Source organism: Sardina pilchardus, chromosome 20 (genome assembly GCF_963854185.1).
Source record: "Sardina pilchardus chromosome 20, fSarPil1.1, whole genome shotgun sequence".
Classification (NCBI taxonomy): domain Eukaryota; kingdom Metazoa; phylum Chordata; class Actinopteri; order Clupeiformes; family Clupeidae; genus Sardina; species Sardina pilchardus.
Window position 1 is genome coordinate 12,063,851 of NC_085013.1, and position 26,109 is coordinate 12,089,959.

The 26,109-nt window shown below is 45.0% G+C and overlaps 1 protein-coding gene across 1 annotated transcript; it reads right to left on the reverse strand.

Moving 5' to 3' along the window:
• Positions 1–1,675: 1,675 nt before the first annotated feature.
• Positions 1,676–24,922, reverse strand: tonsl (tonsoku-like, DNA repair protein). The gene is made up of 28 exons (XM_062523279.1): positions 24,652–24,922; positions 24,245–24,340; positions 24,003–24,145; positions 23,725–23,908; positions 22,735–22,864; positions 22,330–22,501; positions 21,732–21,846; positions 21,208–21,353; positions 20,768–20,920; positions 20,445–20,576; positions 19,963–20,161; positions 18,727–18,782; positions 17,248–17,337; positions 16,809–16,881; positions 16,385–16,548; positions 15,454–15,577; positions 14,805–15,022; positions 13,458–13,986; positions 11,827–12,020; positions 11,280–11,371; positions 10,724–10,880; positions 9,396–9,474; positions 8,158–8,465; positions 6,561–6,732; positions 3,202–3,377; positions 2,646–2,719; positions 2,222–2,355; positions 1,676–2,095 (listed from the first exon to the last, which is right to left on the reverse strand). Exons 1-28 carry the CDS (start codon positions 24,674–24,676, stop codon positions 1,905–1,907), a joined length of 4,326 nt encoding a protein of 1,441 aa, XP_062379263.1. The 5' UTR covers positions 24,677–24,922; the 3' UTR covers positions 1,676–1,904.
• Between the last annotated feature and the right edge of the window lie 1,187 nt (positions 24,923–26,109).

The window sequence follows — 26,109 nt, forward strand, 5'->3', positions numbered from 1 at the left end:
AGTATTCAGGAAACGGTTTTCTATTTCTGGCGAAGCTGCATTGTATCTATTTTAACATGACGGTTGACCGTGCTTAACATATCATAACGCAATAAAAGTAAACTTTTCCATTTCATATCGGTTATATGTAGTATATGCTGAGGGCAGAATTGTCAACATTTCGAAAGAAATCTAAGTTGAAGCATATTCTAGTTGGCGTACTGAGAACGCACAAAGCTATAATGTAAACAGAATGAACGGAAGTTGAAAACAGGCCAGATTTCCGGGTTAACGAATAAGGTGGATACTATGTAGCAAACCTGTACAGTACTATGAGCCTTTGTGAAGTTCGGGGAGGCTACACCGGATACGTTACGGCTGCGTTACGTTACGTTAAGTCTGGTTAAGTCAAAGCCACATCTGACGTAACAATTAGATTCCACTATAATCAATGGAACTGGCTACACCAGTTGCGGCAGCGCTAAGTCATGCCGCATCGAAGCCGTAGAAATAGACTTGTCTTCTATTTTTTTTTCTTTTGACGTAAGGAGCCTATGCGCTAGCCTGGCACACCCTCCCAGTGACGCAACGCCTTCAGGCTTTTGCTGCTGGTCTGGTCAACTGCTCATTGAGAAGGATTTCTGAGTTCCCGAAATCTGCGGAACTGCCCCCTTTGGTCGAGAACCAATCAACTTTGAGCAGCTCCAACGGCTCTGGGTAGAGGCGTGTTCAAGGCAGCGGAAAGAGTGTTGTTATTGGTTTAAACTCGGCAATCCGCTTTCTGACATCTACCAGTAGCAAACCGAGGCACTTAAAGGAGGCGGGTCAACCAGCGCTGGCAAGAAACCGTGTTAGCACAGGCTGTTGGTCAGACTAAAGTCTCGCAGAGCCTTTGAAAGTCGATGGTAATCAGGCTACCTATGCGCAGTCATTGTATAGAAACACTAAGCCTATCTGAAGAGGATTTGTGTATTGTATTGATGGGGTGCGATTTGTCAAAAAAAAAATCATAATAACAGAGGGGGGATGTTAACAGGCGTTAACAGGTCCTACAACACTTCGAAAAGTTGAACATTCATCGTTAATGTAAGGACATGAACCATTTAATTGTCTGCGATGGCCACACCTGCGATGTGGGAGATAGCCAAAATGTTTCAGTCGACCCACTAATGAGGATCACGCAAACAGGGCAGAGGAATTAGGGCTAACGGACAGTAAAATGTACCATAAAACCTAATCGATTACTATCACATCATGTCAAAATAATTCCGCTTATTGGACTAAGTAGGCTAAACAGCTTACTTTGATGTCGGACTTTGTGTGGCCTTCTTTTATCCACATCTCTGCGAAACTCTGAGCAGGGAACAAGCGCACGTTAACAGACTATTTAGTGGACACGTTCATTCTGTTTTACTCATCAGAGGATTTGATTTAGGCTATGGCACTATGTTGGTAGTCTGCTGTTGACATGGGGAGCGATAGACAGACATAATTTGGACAAAACAGAGTATAGGCCTATTAACCTCCGTTGCTCAGCCAAATGCAATTAACAGGGAGATAGCCTACGCGCTTCACCGACGGCAATGAGTTGTTAACAGACATGAACCTAGACGTAGGCTATAGCCCAGCAGCAATCTATCCACAATAAGGTCCCTTTGCTTATCCTATTTACAACAGAAAGGTACCCAGCTAATCATGACACTTATGATAAAGTTTAATAGCGTTTCTTCTTAAACATTGAAAATCACTTAAATACAACATATCCAAAAACACAATGACGTGAAATAGTGTGTCTAATTAAACATTACACAAGAGGAATACTTTACATTTATACAGTAATAAAAGTGGAAGGGTTAGTTCCAACCTGGAAACTTTTAGGAAAGCTCCGGAAGGTTTTGTTTTGCTGCTTGTGGTGTTGGTGGTGTTCATATGGGTCCGGTCATCATGCACTTGGACTGACGGAGAAGCGTTCGCCCGCTCCCCTGCAGATGCCAGCTCTGCTGCAAGGCCTGCTGGTCCAACTTGTTGAGCCTCTGGGAGCAAAGAGACAAGTCCTGGACGTATTCGGCCAGGTCATCCAAGCGTATAGTATTCCAGGGACCAGCAACCTGACACCCTATTCGAAAGTGAGGGAGGGAGGGGGAGAGAGAGAGAGATTATATACATACTCTAGTCTATACGTGCTATGAATGAGTAGAGATGTGCCTTAGAGGAGCAGGTAGGAGAGGTCAGTGTTCTGTACCCTGGAGGTTGAGCTGGACCAGGGGCCGCCGGGCCTCCCGCAGAGCCATCAGAAGGCTGTGAAGGCCAGCGGACGTCACGTCTGGGTTGGCCGACAAGTCCAAGGACACCAGGGAGGGGCAGACAGGCAAGCATCTGGGCAGAACAATGCAAAGTAGGCAAGACAGCCAGCCTTAGACTCGTCGTAGATCACAAGTCTACTACAACAATAACCCAAAATAGACCTCCAGCTCACACCACATCCTGCCCATGCAGGCAGCTACTGTAGCAGCAGCACATTCATGCATGATGACTGCTACAAGTAACATGATCCACGCATGCAAACTAGACACACCGAAGATCACAGGCAGCCAGGGTGATGAGGAAACGTAATTACACAATAAATGACCACACGTGGAGCAGTGGTTAGTAGTGATTAGACAGACCTGGCCAGGGAGGCAACACTGTGGTCAGACAGTCCATTGCTGGCCAGACTGAGGTGGGTAAGTGAGCAGTCATTCTATGGAAGAAACACAGAGGAACACAACAAATTCAACAAATCTGAGCAGATATAAAGGCATTGAAACGCTAATGAAATATCAGCCTTGACTTAGATGTCTGAAAAGGTCTGACAGTTGTTCCTACTGTACACTTGATCAAGCAGATGAAAATAGCGATCTCATCTAGTCTATGTGCAGTTGGTAACAGACAATGATATATAAAAAAAACTAAAAATGTCACTTATCCCTCCTCTTACCAAATTGTACTTATTAATTGTATCCAAAGCGACTTATGCCAATTATTTCAAGGGACAGTCAGCTCAGGGCAACTCAGGTTTAAGTGCCTTGCTCAAAAGCACAACAATGGCAGCAGGGAATTGAACTTTTCAGGCTGCTCCATGTAACTCACTGTAAGCCACTATGCTACCCTCAAAACTCATTTGTGGTTCTCAAGCCTGCCATGTGATGACCAAGATAACGGAGGAGGTCAGAGGTACTGTACCTGAGCGAGATGTGTGGCCAGGAGCTCCAGAGCTGGCTGGTCAGTCGGGCCCCGGCACACAGCGGTCAGGTGGAGATGGGAGAGGAGGTGGAGGGGCAGCGTCTTCAGCACCAGCTCAAAGCCCGTGGAGCCCAGGGAGTTATGGGATAGCGTCAAAGTCCTCAGGTGCCCAGTGCCTGCATCAGGAGAGCCCCATTACTAACACAGACCAGTTGATCAGGACGCCACTGACTGACCAACACTAATGGTACCAGCATGGTTCTTTGAGTGAGCTGAGTATTAAGTTTCACAAGTTTCAACATGATTCTATACAACATCAATTCTTTAAGCCAACAATTTAATTATTTTAGATACTTCGCAATTTGTAGCGATGCGATTCTGGGGTCTGTTGTCAATAAGAAATTATAGATTTTGGTTCATTTCCATGGCTTCAAAAATGGCAAAGACCATAGGCTAAATTATAGGCCAAATACTGAACACTGACTATGCAATCAGGTAGGTTACACAGAGTTTGTTCTCTGTAAAATTTACAATTTAACATGGTTTAAGCAGTAGAAGTGACATTTCTGTTGCTGATAAAGGAATCCAGCCTATAAAAATATGTGGGACGCCAAAGCTTTAACAGATATGCTAGTTCATAACAGTCATACTTAACTTATCTAAAACCCATTTAACAACGGATTTCCCCTTTAATGAGTCACATCCATGCAACAGCATCATTTGCTATTAGGTTGATGCATCAATATGTATCGATATTGTTACACCCCTAGACAAATACGACATATAGCTAGGGATGGGAATCGAAAACCGGTTCTCGTTCAGAACCGGTTCCCCATGTTTAGATTCCTTGGAATCGCTTGGCAGTTTTGCAAACGATTCCCTTATCGATTCCAATGGGCACGAAGCACGTTGCCACGCAGGTTGCGTAGCTTACGCAAGATACGCAACGTCCGTGGCGTCGTCGAGTTCAGCGCAGCCGACTGCCATGGATGCAGCACGAATGGGTTTACACCCGAAAGGATGACAACAGGGCAAGTACAAAGCAAAGTGGATATTTCTTCAACAGGAGGAAATACTACCAATGTGCAGAAACATTTCCGTAGGCTACAGTGAGTTCTATGACTTTGTAAGTAGGCTACACCGAACCAAAAGAATAAATCAATCAGTGGTTGCACAATGACATGTAGCCTATCGATGCATGACAAACACACAAAACTTCATAAGGCTAATGCAGAAAAGTATACACCAGCGTTCAATGTCCATTGCCCAATCAGTCTCAAATGCTAGTTAGTTTAAATAAGTTAGGTTATTAAGTTAGGCTACATTTGACGTTAGTGCACAAATGCAGTCCAAAACTGAAAGCACTCGGAGGGCGCAAACCTCCGCCAGCACCTCTGCAAAAGTGTTTAGCAGTAGCTAAACTTCATAATGATTATGATAAATGATATAGCCTAATAATAATAATAGCCTAATAAGTAATAGGCTAAAGGCTTACATTTAAAGAATCGAAGAAAGAAAGCTGAATAGCCGCCTTGGCAGAAACAGGCAAATTGGGCGGACTGGTGCGATAGCCATAAGTCCTCCTCTCTTGGTCTCTTTGTGTAGGCTAGGCCTATGTGCAAGGGCAATCAAGAAGCAACAGAACAAGAAAAAAGGTATTGTTTCTATCATGTGTCTTTATCTATTTGATGGAATGAGTAGGCTTTAGGCTAAGCCCGTGAACGCAAAGCAGATAAAACTTGCGGTCTTTATGCAACGTGTGTTGGCAGCCAAAATAATATTGCAAACGTTGCTTACAATCCTTAAATTATGACCCGAAATTATATTTAACTGAAATAAATAAGAGCTCTTCTTAATATTTTATATTGTTGATTAGTTGGTTTGATATTGTTGTCAATTAAAAGTCGTTGTACACCATGGGTTTCCAACACACTCGCTTGCCGCCCCGTTCTGAGGCTGAAGCAGGAGACGACATTTAAACACAATTGGAGGCATTCCAGCCAACGTATTTAATTAAAAGTAGGCTAAATCATGCATAGGCTACCTAAATACTCAATATAGGCTACTTGGCTAATGCCTACTGAATAGGTTTCCATAAGCCTACAGCACCCCCATTCAATGAATGAATGAAAGCGGCGCTCTGTCTCGTAATAAACAGCAGGTGGAAATACCGACACTGTTTCAACTACATGAAACGCAATCGTGATGCATCAAATACCCCCGAGCTTTCAGTGGTCATCAGTCACAACATTTAGCAATATAAGCAAACTGTCCAAAATTAATTAAATCCCAAACCAAATTGAAAATCTTTCGATTTTGATAGCCTACCGCCTACATGTCTCACAATGAAACACGCAGACGGCCTGTCTCCAGTGCACGTCTGCCCCAAATAAAGTCCTCTGCTTTGTGCAGCCTAAGCAAATAAAATAATCTAGCCATAATTTGAGGATATATGGTATAGTTTAGCATAGACCTTTGAAATTATAGAGGTTTGGTTTAGCATAGTACCTACTTTTAAACAAACACTTTTTTTCTGTTTCACCGTTCATGTTAGTGCCATTTGCCTAGTTGTAGCACCTGCTATTTAACAGTTAACATTAAATGAACGCAACCATCTCATGCATTTAATTTAGAAGATGACTGTGACAAGGGGCGGACTGGCTCAGAGGCTGGCAGTACATGTCTTAAGCCTACCTTACACTGACAAGATTTGGGAAAGATTCTTGAAAGATTGTAGTCTTTTAACTAATGCCCCTCATTCAGACTTTACTCAAAAGACTACAGTCTTTCAAGAATCTTTCCCAAATCTTGTCAGTGTAAGGTAGGCTTTAGTCTACCTCTAACCTCTCTTTTCACTTCTGAACTGAACTAAAGTTGATGCTACTTGATCGATTTGTTATTTTCTCCAAATGAGAGAATCGATAAGAGAATCGATAAAGAACCGAATCGTTTCGCAGAATCGAAAATGGAATCGGAATCGGAAAAATCTTATCAATTCCCATCCCTACATATAGCTAGTTCTTGCAACAAAGTAAAGTCTAAAGGCCCGATAACATTACACATGGCATGTGCTGCTCTCACCGCTAGGTAGGTTGCTTTTGGCTGAGGTAACGTTCTAAAGATTTTTGTTGCGGGCTCAGCGCAAAAGACCGATGATTTAGAGCGCACCGCGGTCGAAATTCAACTTTGACCGAAACATGCGCAAGAGCGGCTAAGCGGCAAAATGACGGTTATTGAAAGTAATGGGTTTCATAGTGCGTGCCACGTGCAATGTGATGGCGGCCTTAACATGTAAATGAAAGGACATAAAGACATTGATGAGAGTAGGGAAGGATGCACAAGAATGGGTGTTGTGTTACCGGTCAGGGCGCTGGCCAGCAGGAGGCGGTGTTGCTGCAGGAAGCGTGCGGTGAGGCCGCAGCCCTGCAGGGACAGAGTGGCCAGCAGGGGGCAGGCTGACAGCAGGCAGGCCAGAGCCTGGGTGTGTCCATCACCCAGCGGGTTCATACTCAGGTTCAGCTCCTCCAGGCACTACAACAAAGGTTGGGGGGGCACACACACCTTTCAGTATATCTGTGGTTCTGACACATGGATTGGGATCACACTTGTTTTGCTTGCTAGGAAGAGTGGAAGAGGGTTTAATAATGCTTCAAATATATTTGAGAGTTGGTATTTAAGTGCCCTCGCTGTCCCTCTCTCGACATGGACTATGGTGGTGGACATTATTGAAATGCAATTCAACTTAAAGGGATAGTTCGGGTTTTAAGACACAAAGTTATATGGGTTTCCTGTCAGCAACGTTGTGCATCAGCACTGACTTACCCCCCGACAGCGCCCTGTGAGCCGAGATCCAGCCGGTTTTTGATGCTGAAGAAAGTAGTCCGGCAAGTTGCTGGGGTCACGAAAGTAAAGTGTTTTTCTTCTCAAAACCATATACGTTCAAAAGAGTGATACATTTGCACCACAAAAACGTTGTCCAGGAAAACTTCAAACCTCGTTATCACTTGGCACTATTTTTCTCGATTCCTATCACTGCGCGCTACTGACAGCTGGACAACGTTTTTGTGGTGCAAATATATCACTCTTTTGAACGCATATGGTTTTGAGAAGAAAAACACTTTACTTTCGTGACCCCAGCAACTTGCCGGACTACTTTCTTCAGCATCAAAAACGATCAAAAACCGGCTGGATCTCGGCTCACAGGACGTTGTCGGGGGGTAAGTCAGTGCTGATGCACAACATTGCTGACAGGGAACCCATATAACTTTGTGTCTTAAAACCCAAACTATCCCTTTAATATTTCAAATATCTCAGCCATCAGTCTGAAGCGTGCAAGCAAACGACATATTTAAGATAATGTGGCGTCTTGTCTGATGTGGTTAGGAGTTCTGCAGACTCAGGATATCCTTTGTTGTGAGCTCCTCACCAACCACACTAGACAAGACAGATACCACATATCATCACATTTGATATCTTCATTACATGGTGTATTATCTTGTAGCTTGTTGATTAAAAACATCTCAATTTTAACAATCAGGACCAAGTTTCCGCACACAACTGAAAAACAAAAGTTTGATGGGGCAAATGTTTACAAAGTGTTTGTAAAGGAACAGGCACACAGGCACTCTAAGCAGGGCCATTCAACCAGTGTTGTACACAGTGTTGTGGTGCGTCTTCCTTTTGGCATTGAGTGAACATTTGTGAAAAGGGGTCAAATGGGACCTTAAAATTAGTGAAATGAATTTTATAAAATGGTGGTATGTTCCTATAAAGGGACTTTTTACAGATATGTGTAAACAACTGTTAACATCTGACATTATACCACAAACAACAAATTCCAAACACAGGGTCTACAGTAATCCAAATCCCCTTTAATTACAAGGAGATCATCCAAACTCTTCAGTAAGGTCAGGGCAAGAGCCCTGCTGACCGTCCACGAACCAATTGAATACTCACTGGGAATGTGGGCTGACTCTTCCCATCCAGCGAATCAGCGGCCTTCTTGAGCCCTTCTCCGGTGATCAGATTGGACGACACATCCAGTAGGCGGAGCCTGGGCATGGTGGCCACGGCAGCCACCAGCTCAGGGAGGAGGCCGTCGCCGAGGCGATTGGCGGAGAGCCGCAGTTCCGTCAGACTGTCCTGCAGTTTGAGGGCGCGCAGCAGAGGGGCCAGGGCCGCGGACGCCAGGCTGAGTCCGCACACACTCACCGAGGAGCTGCCGTCCTGCGCCTCGCACAGACGCAACACACGCACACTCTCGTCTAGAGCGCGCACACACACACAAACAAACAAACACACAGAAATGAATGAAACACAAGAATATGGGGGGAAAGGAGTTTTTTCTCTGTCTAGATTCTTCAAGATATATCATATGTTACATCATTTGCAAAAGCTGAATGTGGCAAACATTTGCTAACAACAATAACTAAATGGAGGCAAATGACAAAAATGCCCATCAGCACTGAACCAGTTAAAAGAATCATCTTTGTGATAGAGAGGTCACAGCAAATTGACATCTCCGTATTCATTTCAATGCAACGTTCATTTCTTTCAGTGGACACATCCATTCACTACAAACAAACTGGTGCAAAAAACAAAAATGAAACAAACAGACTTTTTGGTTTTGACAAATTCAAAATTGTGAACCATTTCAATCGGTGTGAACTCTAGTTTGAGCACGCACTCATGAAGTGTGAACAACTCTTGATGTGCATCGGCCGTGCAAGCAAACTGTGAGAAGCTCAGTTGCGTGAGAGTCTTGTGCAAGGCATGAAGGAGGTTAATATTAGTGTTCACACTTTATGTTGAACAAAATCTAACTCCTAGCCTTGGGGGATTTTGATCATGTTTACGTGCTATTTGTAGGGGTGATGTGTGAGAGACCGTGTTTAATCAAGATGACTCTGACGCGTTGCTCTGCCGAATACACTCTGTCTCTCTCTGTCCATAGAAGACATACTGTATGTCCCTAACCCTAACCTAAAATTTAGACAAACTTCTCAACATACTGTAAGTCCCAGCACAAAACTCAACATAACAAGCGTAAAAGGAAAGCTATTACATTGTGTAATAGGAAAAATATTTGTGTGACAAAGTGTCCCAAAAGAGACACATTCATCTCTTTCCTAGATATTTGGTCATTTGGTGACAGGGTTGCAGTAAGAGTAGCTGGTTTCCCAACAGTGACTCACCCACAGCCAGGCTGCGACAGGCCTTCTGGTAACGCTCTGGCAGAGGGGGCAAGTCCCAGGAGCACACCTTGGCAACGACCTTCACACACACACACACACACACACACACACACACACACACACACACACACACACACACACACACACACACACACACACACACACACACACACACACACACACACACACACACACACACACACACACACACACACACACACACACACACACACACACACACACACACACACACACACACACACACACACACACACACACACACACACACACACACACACAGTTATGGTCACACTGAATCCAACCACGAAAAAAGGCACACTAGATACAAGTTACTACTCCTAGTCAGAGTTCTATAAAGTATCCGAAACCCACACTTGAGTAAAAGTAAAAGTAATCTATAAGCAACATCTTAAAGTGTCTATTATTAAACTGTACTCAAGTATGACAAGTAGCCCACTATAAAACATACTTAAGTACTGAAAGTAGAAGTACAAAGTACTAGTAAAAGTTGTTGAGGCCAGGTGGGGTGACAACCCCCTCCACTTGCTATGCTTGTAATGAAAAAGGAAGTGGTCAGGATACACTTCATACACAATGTCTTCGAAGTCTGAATAAAGATATGGCTGCCATTCATTTTCCACTGCTGCTGTTATAGGCCTATAATAAAGTTTATGCAACATGTTTAGAAAGGTAGCTACATCACACTTAATAAACACGCTTTTAACGGCTAAACACTAAACAAAAGTGTTAATGAAAAGCAAGCAGTTAGCACTTTAATTTCATTCAGCTCATTACAACCGACTACATAGGCCTTGGTGTGCTATGTCTCAGCTATATTTGCTAGGCCTTAACTCTGTCACTATGTCTTTATTCATTGAACTGTCCTTTGGGGACATCAAGTCAGAATATTTTGGGGTTGCACATATCTAACATGCTGAATGGAAACTGCAGCTTTTGTTTTCATTTGCACATTCACATACCGTATATTAATTTAGAAGACAATTTTAATCCAAAGTGATTTACGTTCATTATGTCAATTGTATTACAAGGAGTAACTTCTCCCCGGAGCAACTTAGATTAGGTTATTAGAGTAAGCTATACATTTAATTTTTTAAAATGTAGTGAGGTGAAGTGGTAAAAGCCGGAAGAAAAACAAAAACTCATTTAAGTATAAGTACTCCCCATTCATACTTAAGTGCTGTATATAGGTATATATACTTAGTTACTTTACATCTCTGTTTCTAACTGTAGTCATAGTGGTAACTGTATCAATAGCAGTAGTATCAGTATCAATAGTGGTAGCTAACCTCCTCATTGGTGTGCAGGACAGCCAGGAGGGGATCCTGTGGTGCGAGCAGAGCGCCCTCTTTCTGCAGCGAGAGGCGTGGCAGGAGGCCACAGGTCTGGTAGTAGCGTTGGGCCGCCTGCTCGCACAGCCAGGACACGGTGCAGGAGTCGGCCGTGCTGCAGAGAGCAGAACCTCTGGTCAACACATGCACACCCACAAGTCTAGCGCACACAGACTGGGCAGTTTCATATGGGGTGGCAAACAGGATCTCTACAGTTCAGTTCATCATGACAGAACAAAGTGCGCACACACACACACATACGCGCACACACACACACACACACACACCATGGTTGATGAAGGGTACTATCTCTCAGTAACAAAGCATTCAACAAATTTCACACATTAAAATCGGAGCTCACAAGTAACGATGACACGAAAATAGTCGTAAGAGGAAGGCATGGGCAGTTAGCATCTATTACACGCCCATGTGCTGTGTGTTGCGTGCTTCTCTCTCCCGTGCGCTCTACAGTCAGCATGGGTATGGGTGCAGGTGCAGGGGAGGGGAGACAAACCTGTGTGGAACTGGAATGAGAAAGACGTTGTCCTGAACTCTGACCCTCATCCTGATAGGTGCAGGCATCGAGGCTGGGGCCACGGCTGGGGTCTGACATAAGGCAGAACACAGAGCACAAGGAGGAAACAGACAGACAGACAGACAGACAGACAGACAGACAGACAGACAGACAGACAGACAGACAGACAGACAGACAGACAGACAGACACACACACACACACACACACACACATGGTCAACACAGACAAAAACTTTGAGCACTTCCAGCAGGACACCTGATAATTTATTTATTTATTTTTTAAAAGCATCAGAAGGAATGCATCCTCACAGCAGCAAAGCCAAAAATGCTCATATACCATCTTGATATATAGCTCATAAAACTACATCACTGCTATTTCAAGCCATGCCTAGTGCCAAAAATGCTATTGATATTGATTAAGATACCGCTGACAAAAAAATCACACTTAAATAATTGATCAAAGATGGATATAGCATAACAAGCCTCAAGACAACTGATGGAAGATAGGACATTTGCAGTTCCTCACCCGCACAGGCACACTGTGCTGGTGCATAGCTGTGAACTGCACGGGGTCGTCGTCCTGGGCGATGGTGGGGCTGGGTGACCTGCTGACCTCTCTGCGGCCCAGCATCACCATGCCGGAGAGCTGGGTCATCTTCACCTGCCTCGCCTTGGCCTGGCCCTTCTTCAGAGAGAGGCCCTTACTGGAGGAGGTGCGTACTGCAGACACAGAGGGGCAGAAGACATTCAGTGCTTTCTTTAAATTCAGAAAATTAATTCTGAGGTACATCAATAGGGCTGCCAAAAGGGTAGAATAACATCAAGAATAGAAGGCAACATTCTGTGAGAAAAGTTGAACATGTATGTGTCAGTAGTTCGCGGGTCCGGTTACAAGTGGTCCGAGCTCACCCGATATTTAAATCCACCCAACCACAACTCAAACCACGAATAGGCTCCAGACTTCACTGCACTGTAGCCTATATAAATTGCATGACAATAGGCCATATCTGTAAAACAAACTAATATATCTGTTGAACTTTATGGCAGTAGAACTACGCACAACTAGCATGTAAGAGAGAGAATGTTTGCACAGTAGCGAGAATAAGAGTGCAGGCATGCAGCAGTTAAAACACCCGTAGGCTGACAAAGTATCAGCATCATTTTACTGAGCTAGGCTACTTGTCATTAGGTCTTGTGTCTAGCTTCAAAAATATCTGTTCCAGTGGTCATAGCACATACTAACAATATACATATTGCTTGAGGTCTGGGCATTGCACTTGAAGTTAGCCTACTCAGTTAGGCTGGAAGGGCTTAACAGTGCTGCATGTGATGAGTTGTTTGTACCTGTTTTGTAGCTGTCATGCATTTGAATGGCTTTGCAAGAAGTGCATAGAACACAACCAGTACGGTCATCTTCTCTAAGAACCTCTCCAAATACTTCCCATACTTTACTTTTCACAGAGGAGTGCAGTTATCATTTTAAATTCTCGTCTCCAGCTTCATCCATCTATCACAATGGTAGCCTGCCTATGTGGCAAGTTCATGCTACTCACCACTCATCGATTGAAGTCATTTAGCCAATGCTATCTTTGAAAAGCTATCACGGGTTAAATATTGATGTTCTCCATCTCATAATATTTTAATATATATATATTCAATTCATTTTAACTGACCAGCCAGAAAATTACCCGATAACTATTTTTTTATGACTTGTAACCGCGGGCAACTGTCAATTTAGGTCTACCCTTGCAACACTGATAGCTGTGTAGTTTCTGTGTGAGTGTATGTGGGTCATACGATCATTTGTACAGTAAGTGTGGACTGGAGTTTCTGGTGGTACACTCTCTGACCAAGATTAGAGATGCACCTTGGCATTAGTCACCTTTGGCATACATGGCCAACTCTTGAAGACTCTTGAGATGGTGAATTAATAAGAACATGTCCCTCAGTACAGGGCTACAAACAAGGATGTTCTCAGCTTCAACAAAGTGTCACATCTCTCTTTGGCTGAGTGGGTGTCTATATGTACGTGTGTATGTGTGGGAAACTGTGTGAATGTGGTGTAACAAGAACACTGCTGTGAGTAAAGTGTGAGTGTGAGTGAGAGTGAGAGTAAGTTTGAGGCAAAAAGCAAAACCGAAAGTCAGCGCTGCGTACCCCTGGATGAGGATGACTCCGACGAAGCCGAGGCGAAGGCTGAGTAAGAGGCCGAGTGCGAGGCCAAGGCCGGAGGACGGCTTAGAGGCTCGCCGTTCTCTCTCCTGGCCTCCGGCTCAGACGCCATCTTCCTCTTCTTCTTGGGCTGCATCTCGCCCAGGTCGTCCTCCAGCCAGTCGTCGGCCAGGTACTCGTCCTCGGGCACCAGGGCGGTGCGGCTGCAGGCCGGCGTGCTGCTGAACGCCGGCTCGGACAGGCTCTGGGAGAAGAGGCGGGTGGTGGCGCTGCCCAGGCTCTTCATGGCCTGCCGGTACTCCTCTGTCCTAGACGGGGCAGTGGACATAGATGTGGACGTGGACGTGGACATTGCCGTCGGCTCCCTGGACATGTGTGCCGACACAGCCTCCTGTTGAGGAGGAGGGGGGTCTGGGGCCGACGGGGCTGCTGGGAAACGTAGTCTGGGCCGGACGGGCCGCAGGGGGCTGATGGGGTCATCGGAGTCGCTCTGATCCGAGCAGCTGCTCTCCAACTGGAAAACAAAAACACACACACGTACACATGCATACACACACACACACACACACACACACACACACACACACACACATAAACAATGTGCACACAGTGAACAGAAAAGAGACTCACTCAAAAAACAACTCATTTAAGAGCAGTGGAAATCTCCAAGCTCCCCAAAGCAGTTCTTCTCACACACACGCCTGATCAATACAGCCTCTAAATCAGCTACATGTGGGCACTGGCTTAGTAGCAAAGCACACGTCCAAAGAGAGGTTTTAGGCTGGCTTTTTTGGGGGGGGCTCTTTCCTGGAAGCAGAGGGCCTGTGGTTGTATGCAGCCAAATTGTTCCCGCTTGCCCTTTAAAAACAGAAGTGCTGCTAAAAAATTCCACTCTGCTCTCCATGGTGTGCTGCGATGGTTCGAAAAGTTACACAAAGCTGAGCAGAGCAAAAACGGCCCTGTTTTTAAATGAGCAAGGGTCTAAAACGTAGCCCAGATATGTTTCTCTTCTGCAAAACCGGGGCCTCTGAAAGTAGTTTTTTGAATGGTTCAGATACTTGGAGCGCCAGAACAGTCTAAGGGTATTATTAATCTGGAGTCATAAAAGATCATACAGTTACAAGTAACTCCACAACAAAAACCTTTTATGAAAGGAAACAAAACACCCTCACTGAAAACCATTGAGGTTAAAGCTTCCACTATTTTCCACCAAAGGAAACCTTAGTTTGAATAAACAAAAAAAAGTTACGCTGGTTTTCTAAGCCTTAATGAAAATGTAAGGATTGAGAAAGACTGGCAGTGGTCAGTGAAAGTGAGATCAGGCTTCAGTACCCCGAACAGGATGGCATCCTCCGTCCCTCGGTGGCGGCGGCCAGTGCTGGCCGGTGGTCTCCGCTGGGTGCTGCGCGGGGCGGCGGGGCTCTCCTGAGAGATGACGGGCCGGGGCGGGGACCGCTGGGATGACATGAGCGGCTCAGAGTTCTCAGCGTCAAACAGCTGACTGTCCAGCAGAGGAGCCTGGGGCCTGGGAGTGACCGGAACAGTCGAAACTGGACGGTGCAACCAGGAAGGATAGGGAGAGAGGAGAGAGGGAGGGAGAGTGAGAGAGAGAGAGAGAGATACACCGTTTCATATGTAGATGAAACATTTCTGTAACATACAGCATAATTGGAGCTCCCCCTGTTGAGGTATACCTGTTGTGTCAGGTGTGAGCATCTGTAGTTAAGCATAGCTGTATTTGCAGTAGTGAAATTACAACACACACTGAAGAAGGTATATACCCAAACCAAGACAAAAATGAACATGGAACTAATAAATGCATTAAACTCATAGCCTCATGACTTTAACTCCTACTTGACACATAAATGTTGTGTGAGGGTGAGAGCTAAAGTGGAGGTGTTGTGTCGTGTCGTGTCGTGTCGTGTCGTGTCGTGTCGTGTCGTGTCGTGTCGTGTCGTGTCGTGTTGACCCACACCCTCACCTCCTCCTGCCTTGGCTCTCCTCAGCAGTTTCTCAGTAGCAGCACACTCCTGCCTGGCGTCAGAGTCCAGCTCCCGACTGTACGTCTTAAACCACTGACGAAGGCTGTCCAGCGCAGTGTCCCCCTGAACACACACACACACACACACACACACACACACACTCTCTCTTTTTTACAATCAATCAAGCAGTCTTTATTTATACAAAATTATTTATTATTATTATTTATTACATACAAAAAACTGTTACACAAGGTTTTGCAACTTCATGTTTTCCTTATTTTTCCCCTTTACCCATTAGGTCAAGATTAATAAATAATCAATAAAAGACAAGATATTGTAAGAGCATTTTCTCCTTCCTCTTCAGAAGCAAACGAAAGAATGAAAGTATGAAAGTGTAAGTGTGTCTGTATGTCTGTGTGTAAGTCTAAATGGCTAGAGAATTCTGTGCATTTGGGCAAAAATGAACATACCAGTACTAACTTCTCAACAGCCTGATATTAGCAAGACAAAGATTTAAGGCTGGACACATTGCAATGGTCAAACGGATGTCTAAAGCAACTTAACGCAAGGAAGGACGCAGAGTGAGCGGTGAGACGACCCATGTATGTGTGGGTCACGCTCAGAGCCGATCATGGTGAGCTCCAACAGCATGCTCTCAATAAGCTAGATGCTTATATGTAGCAATAGGCAGGCACGCCCTGAAACTTGTGGCTATACACTTAAGATGCATTTAGCGAGTATTTTCACACCTCATTGGGTTGGCTGAGAAAACACATGCACCCAAACTCAAAGCAGAACTGCACGAGGGGGGGGGGGGGCAAAAGCAAAGTGCAATGTACGCACCCCCAAAGACTTTTTCAGTGTATCAAAACTAAACTAAACTAAAGATGAATATCAAAATAAAGACCGACACATGGTGTGATGACCAACCTTGGCGTTGCGCATGTTCACGGAGGCGCCCCTCTCCACCAGCAGACGGGCCACGGGGAAGTGGCCGCAGCTCAGGGCGTCGTGCAGCGGGGTGACCCCTTCACACATGGGGCCGCCGGGGTCGTTGATGTTGGCGCCACGCTCCAGCAGCACGGCCACGATCTCTGGGGGTGGACGGACGCAAGAGAAGGCTTCAGTGGTCTGGCGTCTATGTGCTTACTAAACTTTCAACTTTGGAGTGGGGGGGGGCACTGTGTCATTGGAAGTGCCCACGGGGACCGAGGTTTGATTCCAACCAACGGTCATTTCCCTATCTTACTCCTATTTCTCTCATTGTCTGTTCATCTCTACGGTCCTATAGCAATTAACAGCAAAAGCGCGAAAAACAACATAGAATAGACCATTTTGTTTTTCTTGGCTCTACCTTCATAGCCATGGTTGGCAGCCTCGTGAAGAGGAGTCCATCCGCAGTAGTCTCTGGGACTGACAGGGTGCCCCTAAGAGAAATGAAAAAGCCATGGGATAAAAAGGACATACAAACAATCTCATCCCCTCCTCTACAAAACACTTCTTACTAAGAATACAAGAATAAGTTACATAAAACTACACGTGTAAAGGACCGTTCAGACCAAGAGCGATAACTACAATGATAACTGAAATACCCAACGATAGCGTTCTTCATGTCATTCTGTCATTGTTTATGTGGACGGACGTCGGACGTAGTCATACATATTAGCTATAGCCATACTTTGTTGCCGTTATTGTATAACTATCGTCATAGTAATCGTTTTTGGTGTGAACGGCCCTTGAGGTGAGACCCCTCACAGCATCTTCTGACTTCCACTGGCCGTGGGCCCACTCACCTGCTCTAGCAAGAGCTGCACCTGTCGGAGATTCCCGTCAATGCAGGCCCTGTGCAGACACGTCTCCCCCTTCTCGTTCCGCCGGTTCCACTGTGGGGACACAGAGAGAGAGGGGGGCTACATCAGAGCCGGCCATCAACCACTCCCTTCACATACCCACCCACCCTACTGCAGCCGCTCCGTTAGACTTGTTCTTGTTCGGTTTTTTATATTTACTATTTTATTCGCCATTATTTTTCCATTAATCTTGTATATCTGTTTAGTTTAGCTGTTCAGCTATCTATAGCCTTTTTTATTTTGTTTTTTCTATTTTGCGTTTCTATGCTTTTTCTGCATCTTGGGCAGTGGCGTCTGTGCTCTGCCTCTGCGTTTAACCTGCGCTGTTTTTCACCTATTGGGGATCAGCTGTTGTCTTGCCGGATCGGTGGGGCCACCTACTGCTGGTGTTGCTAGCTGTGGTTCCTAGGCCGAGGAACTCCTTTTCTGCTGCTGGCTGGACTGTTTCAGAATCATCGGTATGGCCTGCGGACTCGGGGGGCTGCAGTCAGCTGGGAGTTTGACTCTTTGTCGATTCGCGAGTTTGGTGGACTGTCGGTGGACTGTCGGCTGGTCTGGCGTTTGTTTGTCTGTCTTGTATTGTCTTGGTGTGACGGGTACCCTGGCGATTACACCGCTCCGTCCGGCATCTTTTGTCTTGTGTCTTGTTATTTTGTAAATTTGTTTGTCAATTGTTGTCACGGGTACGCTGGCGACTACGCCACTCCGTTCGGCACTGTCTCTGTCTTTTGTAAAGCGCTTTGGGCTGCACTCTGTGCACGTTAAATGCGCTATATAAATAAAATGACTTGACTTGCAGTCTACTCTGATGTTTCTCAATGGTGTGGCCGAGCATGTCTGCAAAAGGGCCTCGTGCATTTGCTTCTGCGGCATCGTGTCAATCTATGAGTGCATCTTGACTATGGTCACGCTAGATCTCACCACTGCCAGTGACCTTCGTGCAAATAGGGAAATTGTGGTCATAAGTGCAAAGCAATGACGATCAATAATGCATCTTTAACCCAGGATGGTAAAAAAACCCAGGATGGGCACAAGACAACCAACACACACAACATAGAAAAATGAAGAGATCTCAGTATTTACAGCGTTCCCACACAAGTGGAAATTTGTCTCCAATTAGTCACCCCCCACCTCCCAACCCAAACCCACCCCATTCACATGTGGTTTATTTTGAGGTTTCTCAACGGTTGTGACTGAGCATGCTACAAACCAGCCTCATGCACTTTTTTAGCATGCCCATGCTCTGGCTGAAACTGGTTAGAGGCAGAAACCGGTTACTGGCAATTCAAAGGAAATCCACTCAACCCCTTAAACCCAAAAGTGACCTCAAGCTTTCTGTGCATGACTCATGATAGCAGCATGCGTTAACCAAAGAGAGAACAGGCAACCAGAGGAGTTTGAGAATAAGAACGGGACTCTTACCCGGCCGAGCTTCCTCCGCCCTGACAGCATTTTGTCATATTCCTCCTGGTCGTCGTCTGAAAGAAGACACCCAAACACCATTACAATTAAGATACATCAGTCGCATGCTAGCATCAGGTAGTGAAGTAAAGATGTGAATGTCAATTATTTCAAAATAATTGTACAAGTTGATAAAAAAAATGGGTTACACTTTACTTGAAGGTATCTACATAAGAGTGGCATGACACTGTCCTGAATGTGTCAAACATTATAAACAAGTCATAAATGTTGATGACACTATGCTTCTGTAATGAAGTGACACTCGGTTTTTGTCATGACAAGTTAGGGTTAGGGTTCATGTGTCATGACACACTTATGTAGATACATTCAAGTAAAGTCATACCAAAAATTGTAAGACACCCACATCAATTGAACTGACAAGTGGAGCCCGCCACACTCATTCATATGACAGCATAGTAATAACATGATAAAGGCCTACCGGCAATGCAACAGTGTACTTAACATCACAACACGCATAATATGACACATCTAGATATGTTTATCGTATTGGTATGTGCATAAGTTGTAAGCTGAGGAGAGAGGCACATGCTGCCCTCCTGTCAAACAGAGGTGGTGCAACTGCTCCGCTGTATAGTGGGGTACGATTAGCTGTCATTGTGTATGAGAGCCAAGGGGAAAATAATGTTTTTGAAGTCGGAGATATGATGTGTTATGGGGAATGTGTTGCAAACATAATGTAAGATGTTGTCTCTTCTAATGTATTATATTGTTAACTGATTAATATACGTGTTAGTATAGCCAAGGGGTGTGGTCTTGGCCTATTTCTAAACAAAATGGAACTAGTAATTGAGCAGGCTCCATGCCACAAGAGAGAACATCTCTGTGCTGTGTGTTGGGCCAGTGATATTTGGTATTGCCAATTTACCTGCATCTCTGCATTTAGGTTTATTTTCTTGTTTTTGTTTTCTTTATTTTTCTTATTATTTTGTCACTAAATATTTTTGCACCTCTGGCATTTTGGGATTTAATAAATCACCATTTGTGGGCCATCCTACTCCTGGTCTGTTACTATCCGTGTTGCTTCTTCTGCACTCCACTCCATTCTAACAGCACACGTGCACACACACACACACTCTTTGACGTAAATTGACCATGCTTGACAGTCAAAACCAGGACAAGTCTCATTTTAAAGAACAGCTATCCACAGTGGAGCCAGGGACAGGGGTATTTTCACACCAGAGTCTGAGAACTGGATGTCACTGTCCTCCAGAGGCTCGCTGTTCTCCTCGGCCTCCTCCTCTTCCTCCTCTCCGTCGCTGGCGTCAGGGTTGAGTCCGGTGGCGGCGCAGAGATCGCCCAGCCTGCGCCGCGTCTCACTGGAGTGCTGCGAGCCGAACCGTTGCTGGACAGCTAGCCACTGGCGCAGCACGCGTTTCTGATGGGGGACCAAGAGACCTGACACCTTGACAATATGTCCAGCTATACAATCACTATATTTTTCACTCAAAAAATAAACTTGTAAGTAGCTTTGGTTAAAAAGGGTCAGCTAAATGAAATGTAATGTAATGTAATGTAAGGCCATGATCAGTCAAGTTAATTTAACTATTTAACTAGCCAGCTTTAAATATAGTTTCTGAATGATTATTCACAATGAGGAAACCAGAAGGTGAAGTGCTATCAGCTGTGCCGCCTCAATGGCCCAGGGTGTGGTCACTCACCTGCAGTGATGCCAAAGACGAGCCTTCTCTCTCCGCACAGCGCAGAGCAGATGCGTAGCTGCTGTCCAGCTCGTCCACAGTCGCCGCAGCCTCCTCCTGACACCCCGCTATGTTCAACCATGTCTTACACTCCTAATGCATATGGGGGGGGGGGGGGCATATGTATGTGAACGGTGAATACTAACCAAAAACATGCTATTGCAACAGTTAGAGCATTGATTACAGATGAGTGCTACAACACAATTCTCAGAAAAAAGGGAGAGCATATTTGATAAAGAAGTGAGACACTGTTGTTCCATCATAAGGTGATGGGGGACCCCCACCTCTGTAGGGTTGCCTTGTCTCAGCGCCAGCTCCTGCCTGTAGTGCTCGATGGCCTTTTGGTGCTGCCGCAGATCCGTGTAGGTAATAGCCAGAGAGACGTGAATCACCGCCAGCTCCCGAGGAGATTTACCCAGAGTCTTACCACAGGAAAGCTGAGTGCAGACAAGTACAAATGTAGATGGAAAGCTAGATCAGTCTATCAGCAAGATAATACTGTCAATCAGAAACATAGAGAATGGGAAATTCAACCAAGCAGTGGCATAAGGAGGACATAGTCTTTCATTCAACCTTGTTGAAGTTGTTTGTAATAAATGTAATATTGCATGAGAAACAGACAGTGTCTGAGAAAAAAAGAAAAAAGAAGAAAAAAAGAAACATACAGTAGCATGAGAATGAATGATAACTGGTAGCAGGAGAAGCTTATGAGGTGCGTGCTTACCTGCGTGAGGTAGGAGTCCAGTGCTTTGCTGTAGCAACCCAGCTTGGAGTACAAATCCCCCAGCTGTTCAGCCAGCCCCATGGCCTCATGGGTCAGCCCCTCCTTCAGCTCAGCCACGGCCTCCTCCAGGTGGACACCTCGAATGGCTGCAAGGGAACCAAAGCTGGTCAGTTGCAGCCAGATACACTACATAATTACAAATGAGGACCTGAGGAACTTGGAAGCAACAACAGCACACTGCAGTTATACAGCACTTATCAAGGCATCCAAAGTGCCCTGATTATTCACTAACCACCACCAATGTGATGCACAGGAGCCGGAATGCACCACGACACACCGGTCTGCGGTGGAGAGTGAGGGAATGACCGAATCATAGTTTTCCCACGAGGTCTCCCATCAAAGCACTAACCAAGCTCACACCTGCTTAGCTTTAGTAATTCCCCAAAGAATCCAATTGGCCTTGGCTGCTGACCAAGCCTTTTGCAGCTCTGTGGCTTTGTTGTGTTAAGTCCAATGGATCTCACCCTGTTTTAGAGCCTTCTTCACAGCTTCCCGATCAGCAGCTTGCTGTGACCCCAAGGTGAAGGCCTTTTTCAGGGAGCGCCGGGCAGCCACAAAGTCCCCTAAAGAGAGTTGGATCTGGACAGAGAAAGAGACCATGACTCAACACATAAAGCTGAGATGTAGCAGAATCAAGTCTATTTGACCAGTATCCACTAGTAGAAAGGGACACACATACAGTATAACAAAGCTAAATATCTACCACTATCAGTTTCAGCTATGGGTATAACCTAATCTCCCTTACTCTATTACGAGGTCCAGGGAGGGGACATTGAGAAATAGGTTGAGTGGTTTCAAACTTTCATCCAATTATGAAGTAGACATATTTGAGCTGCTCTACATACAGTAGAGGTATGCTTAATACCTCTAATACATCTAGATTCAAACTGTAATGCCATTTTTCAGAGGTCCTATATTCACTGTGTACATAGAATGGATACACTACACTTACTACAGATGGGATCATTTGCACATCATGCTAACTAAATCCATATGAATTACACAGTTAACCGCTAGGGCAAAGATCACGATAAAGGGATGGGTTAAAGGAGACTACAGTACCTCCGCAATACTGCCAAAACACTCGCTCTCTCCAAACTTGTCCTTCATCTTGCGGGCACATTCCTTGGCCTGCTCGAAACAGCGCATGGCACGGGAGTGCTGGCCATTGCGGAAATGGAGCCTTCCCATCAAGGAGTTTGCTCTCTGCAGATCTTCCAAGAAATTGTTCTTCCTACACAATAAAGTCAAGAACCCAGATCACTGACACAATTGAAGACCTCAGACCTCTACTGAAGGCCTTGCAGATAACTGCTTCTGCTGCTTTGCACAGTAAACAATCTTTACATCTTCAGGGTAGTTCCACAATACAGACACATGCACAGCACAGGGCATTACAGGCCAGGCTAAATATGGTGTTTCTTTCTTGGCTCTGGCTCACGGGTTGGCTGGCGGTCAGACACTCACTCTGCGATGAAGACGCTGCGCCGAATGTACTCGCTGCAGCGCTGCGGATCCTTCAGGGAGTCGTAAACGCAGCCCAGGTTGAGAAAGAGGCGCGCCTTCATTTCACTCAGCTCCCGTGCTGGCAACACACCTAAAGGGGCCACACACCCACACATTTACATGCCACAGAGGTTACATTCAAACTTAATGTAACCTCAAGAGAATATATACTAATAATATAATGTTAGTCAAGAGAAAATACTCTTCACTTTGTCATTCTCAAGCTATAATTTGCATTTATATTACATTTATACTTTTATCTAAAGCAGCTTACAGCAATAGAATACCATTTAAGCTACAGACCTTACCACCACATCTGTCAATACTAGTACTAGGATAGGAGTGCCTACATTATAAGAACTAATAAACATATGGTAGGTGTAGAAAGTGGTAGAGGAGGCAGAGGAGGGAAAAGAGGGAAGGAGCGCATCAGGCGAGTCAGGTTGTCAGAAGCTAGGAGAGGAGATATCCTTGGAAGAGTTTTTTAATTTTTGGAGACGGAGAGGGGCGCCCCTGCTATAGTCTCTCCTCTCTTCCACTGTCGGGGGCCTGTGACGAGGTGTCGTCGTCACCACAGTTGAGTATGTGCTCGCTTGACTGCCATACCAACGAAACTGGCTCTTTGCCGTTATGGTCCAGCTGCAGGTTTAGTACCCTGAAGACCCGGCTTCGAGGTCGGGTGGGGTCACTGCTCTCTCCCTAAGCTACATATGGTGTCAGAATTGGGATGGCTTGTTGTGAGGGACTTGGGAGTTGTATGAGGGACCCTCTCAGGATAGGCTGACCCCTGTGAGACGGACTCCAGAGATAGGGTGACACACTACTGTGTGGGGCACCACTGAATTTAATGGAAGTGGCTAAAGGTAGCCAGTGGAGCTGCCAATCCTACTCACATCCAGAATCTAGACCATTGTCCACTAAAGTGAGGCTCTTCTTGAATGCTTGACTAACCTTCCAGGCGATCGTCTACAATAGTCAGGCTCTTCCTGAATGCCTCTTCCGCTTGGCGTAAACTGTCCTGTGACTGGTCCGATTCATAACGGAAGAGGTAGGTCCGGCCAATGGTAGCCAGGGCTCTCTGTTCCTCTGCTGCATCATTGACAGAGCATGCCAGTTTTAGGTGCCGCCTTTGATGCTGCAACAAGCACAGACAGAGTCTCAGAATTACATGAATAAGACGTATTACTGCCTGCTCTATTCTGCGTCAAAATGTTGGGTTATTCACTCACCTTCAGAGCCAAATCAGTGTTTCCCATTTCAGCAAAACATTCTCCAATCTTTCGATTGGCCACTGCTGAGCCAATAACGTCTTCCAGAGCCTCAGAGAGGGCCAGCTCCCGTCTGTGTTCCTCAATAGCAGTTTTGTAATCTCCTGTTACAAAACAGTTATCCATGTCAACTTCAATAAGACAAATCTAACCAGCATACTCATTAATGAAAGATAATCCTAATTGCAACACAGCACACCCACCATTTCTGGCCAGTAATTCTCCAAGCTGATTGCAGAGACTGGCCTCTTCCTTCAAATTGTTGTTACTCTGCGCTTTGTTTTTGGCCTTCTGTAAATCTTCACAGGAAAACATGGACAAATACCGATAAATGTAACCAGCCAACTAGCCAGATTAATTTATTAGACAGGAATGACCTTTTCCATGTTGAACCACTATAACTTCGCTGAGGTCACGCAACATCAAAATACGTTCAACATTTGTGTTACAAAGTAACGTTAGGCGAGTTAGACAAGGCAGATAACAAAGTAACACATATACGTTAGTAACCGTTGCAGTGATCTTTAAATTGTACGAACAATAACTTTGCTATGATAACAAAACAATTATCCACGTATTGTTGTAAGCTCAAAATGAATTAATTTCTTACGTCTGATCTCCCGTGAAAAAGTCATTTTAATCAGCCACTGACCAATTGACGTTAACAAGGAAACTAGCTAAAGCTAATAACCGAAATTAGATGCATACAACTAACTACGATGGGTCATCAAACATTGAGTTGCTGACCCACCGAACTGTTATGTTATTGTTATCGTTAGCATTTCATAAGGTTAAACCCAAATAAAAACGTTAATAATTCCTCGATCAATGTCAGATTCGCGTAGGAATATGCATTGTTTTCAGCATAGATGTTGCTGACTGACTTCCTTTACAGGTCGCGCCAAGGAAGGCTTCTGCTTACCGATTGGCTTGAATTACATTACCCACAATGCACCAGGCTCAGGACACACGGTGCGTTCCTTTTAGGTCTATGGCAAAGCCATCAAGATATCGATGGCTTGGTCTATGGTTCACAAGCATGAGAAAAACGTAATCGTTCACGTCTCTGCATGTGGGGAACTGGGTTGTAGGGTAGTAGGGCAGTAGTGTGGCAGTAGTGGAGGGCGCGCTGGCCCCGACCTCCAAGAGTGTGATGCTTTTAGTGCGTTCAAGCGGCTTGGAAGTGGATAGATTGTTACTTCTAGACTAGCCTACTCCCTACTTCCGAAATGAGAGCGTTCACTATGTGAATTGCGTCTTAACATTCAAGTGGGAGCTTTCCCAAAGCCCCCACATCAGATTGGGATGTTCCCGGTTCAGGTGTGCCATGCACTCTCCAAACTGTTGCTCATGGACGCACCATCTGGGAGTCTACGCAAGCATTATAGCACTGCTTTTATAGCCTAAACAAAAAAAAAATATTTTCACCCTGAAATTACCTTTGAAATATTATTTTATTGTCCTTCTGTGCTTTTAATTGTTTTACTGTAACGTTCTTGTATTTGTAAAGCACATTAAATTACCTCTGTCTACGAAATGGGCTATAGATAAACTTGACTTAAACAAACTGCTTCACTTCACTACAACTTATGTCATTTGATAGACTATAATTGTATGCTGCATCTTTGATACTGTGTCCCATTCTTGCAAATACATGTGTGATGTAGGATTGGGCCTTTGCTATGCTCAGGGGCAGGGCATAGGGACTATACTAAGTTTTTCTAATGTATTTATTTTAGTTCTGTTTGTCAATGACAGGCCTGCACTCTCTTCACAAAGGTTTATGTTTGGCTGAGGCTGGCATGTTATTGTAGGCTAACTGGCATAGCAAGGCAGTCTTTTCCCCTCATTTTCCACCTAGCCCATGCTTTGCCAAGCTTGTGGGCCTATTCATAATAGTGGATAAGGAACAGCCCACCGCCCAATATTGGAAGTAGGCCAAGCAGATATAGTGGCACCATTTTTCACATTGTTTTGCTATTCAACAAGGTTATTTGATCAATGGTACAGGTAGCCTATACTGTTTCCTCTCCATAATTCATCTTCACCAGTGGTCTAATTTTTCTTG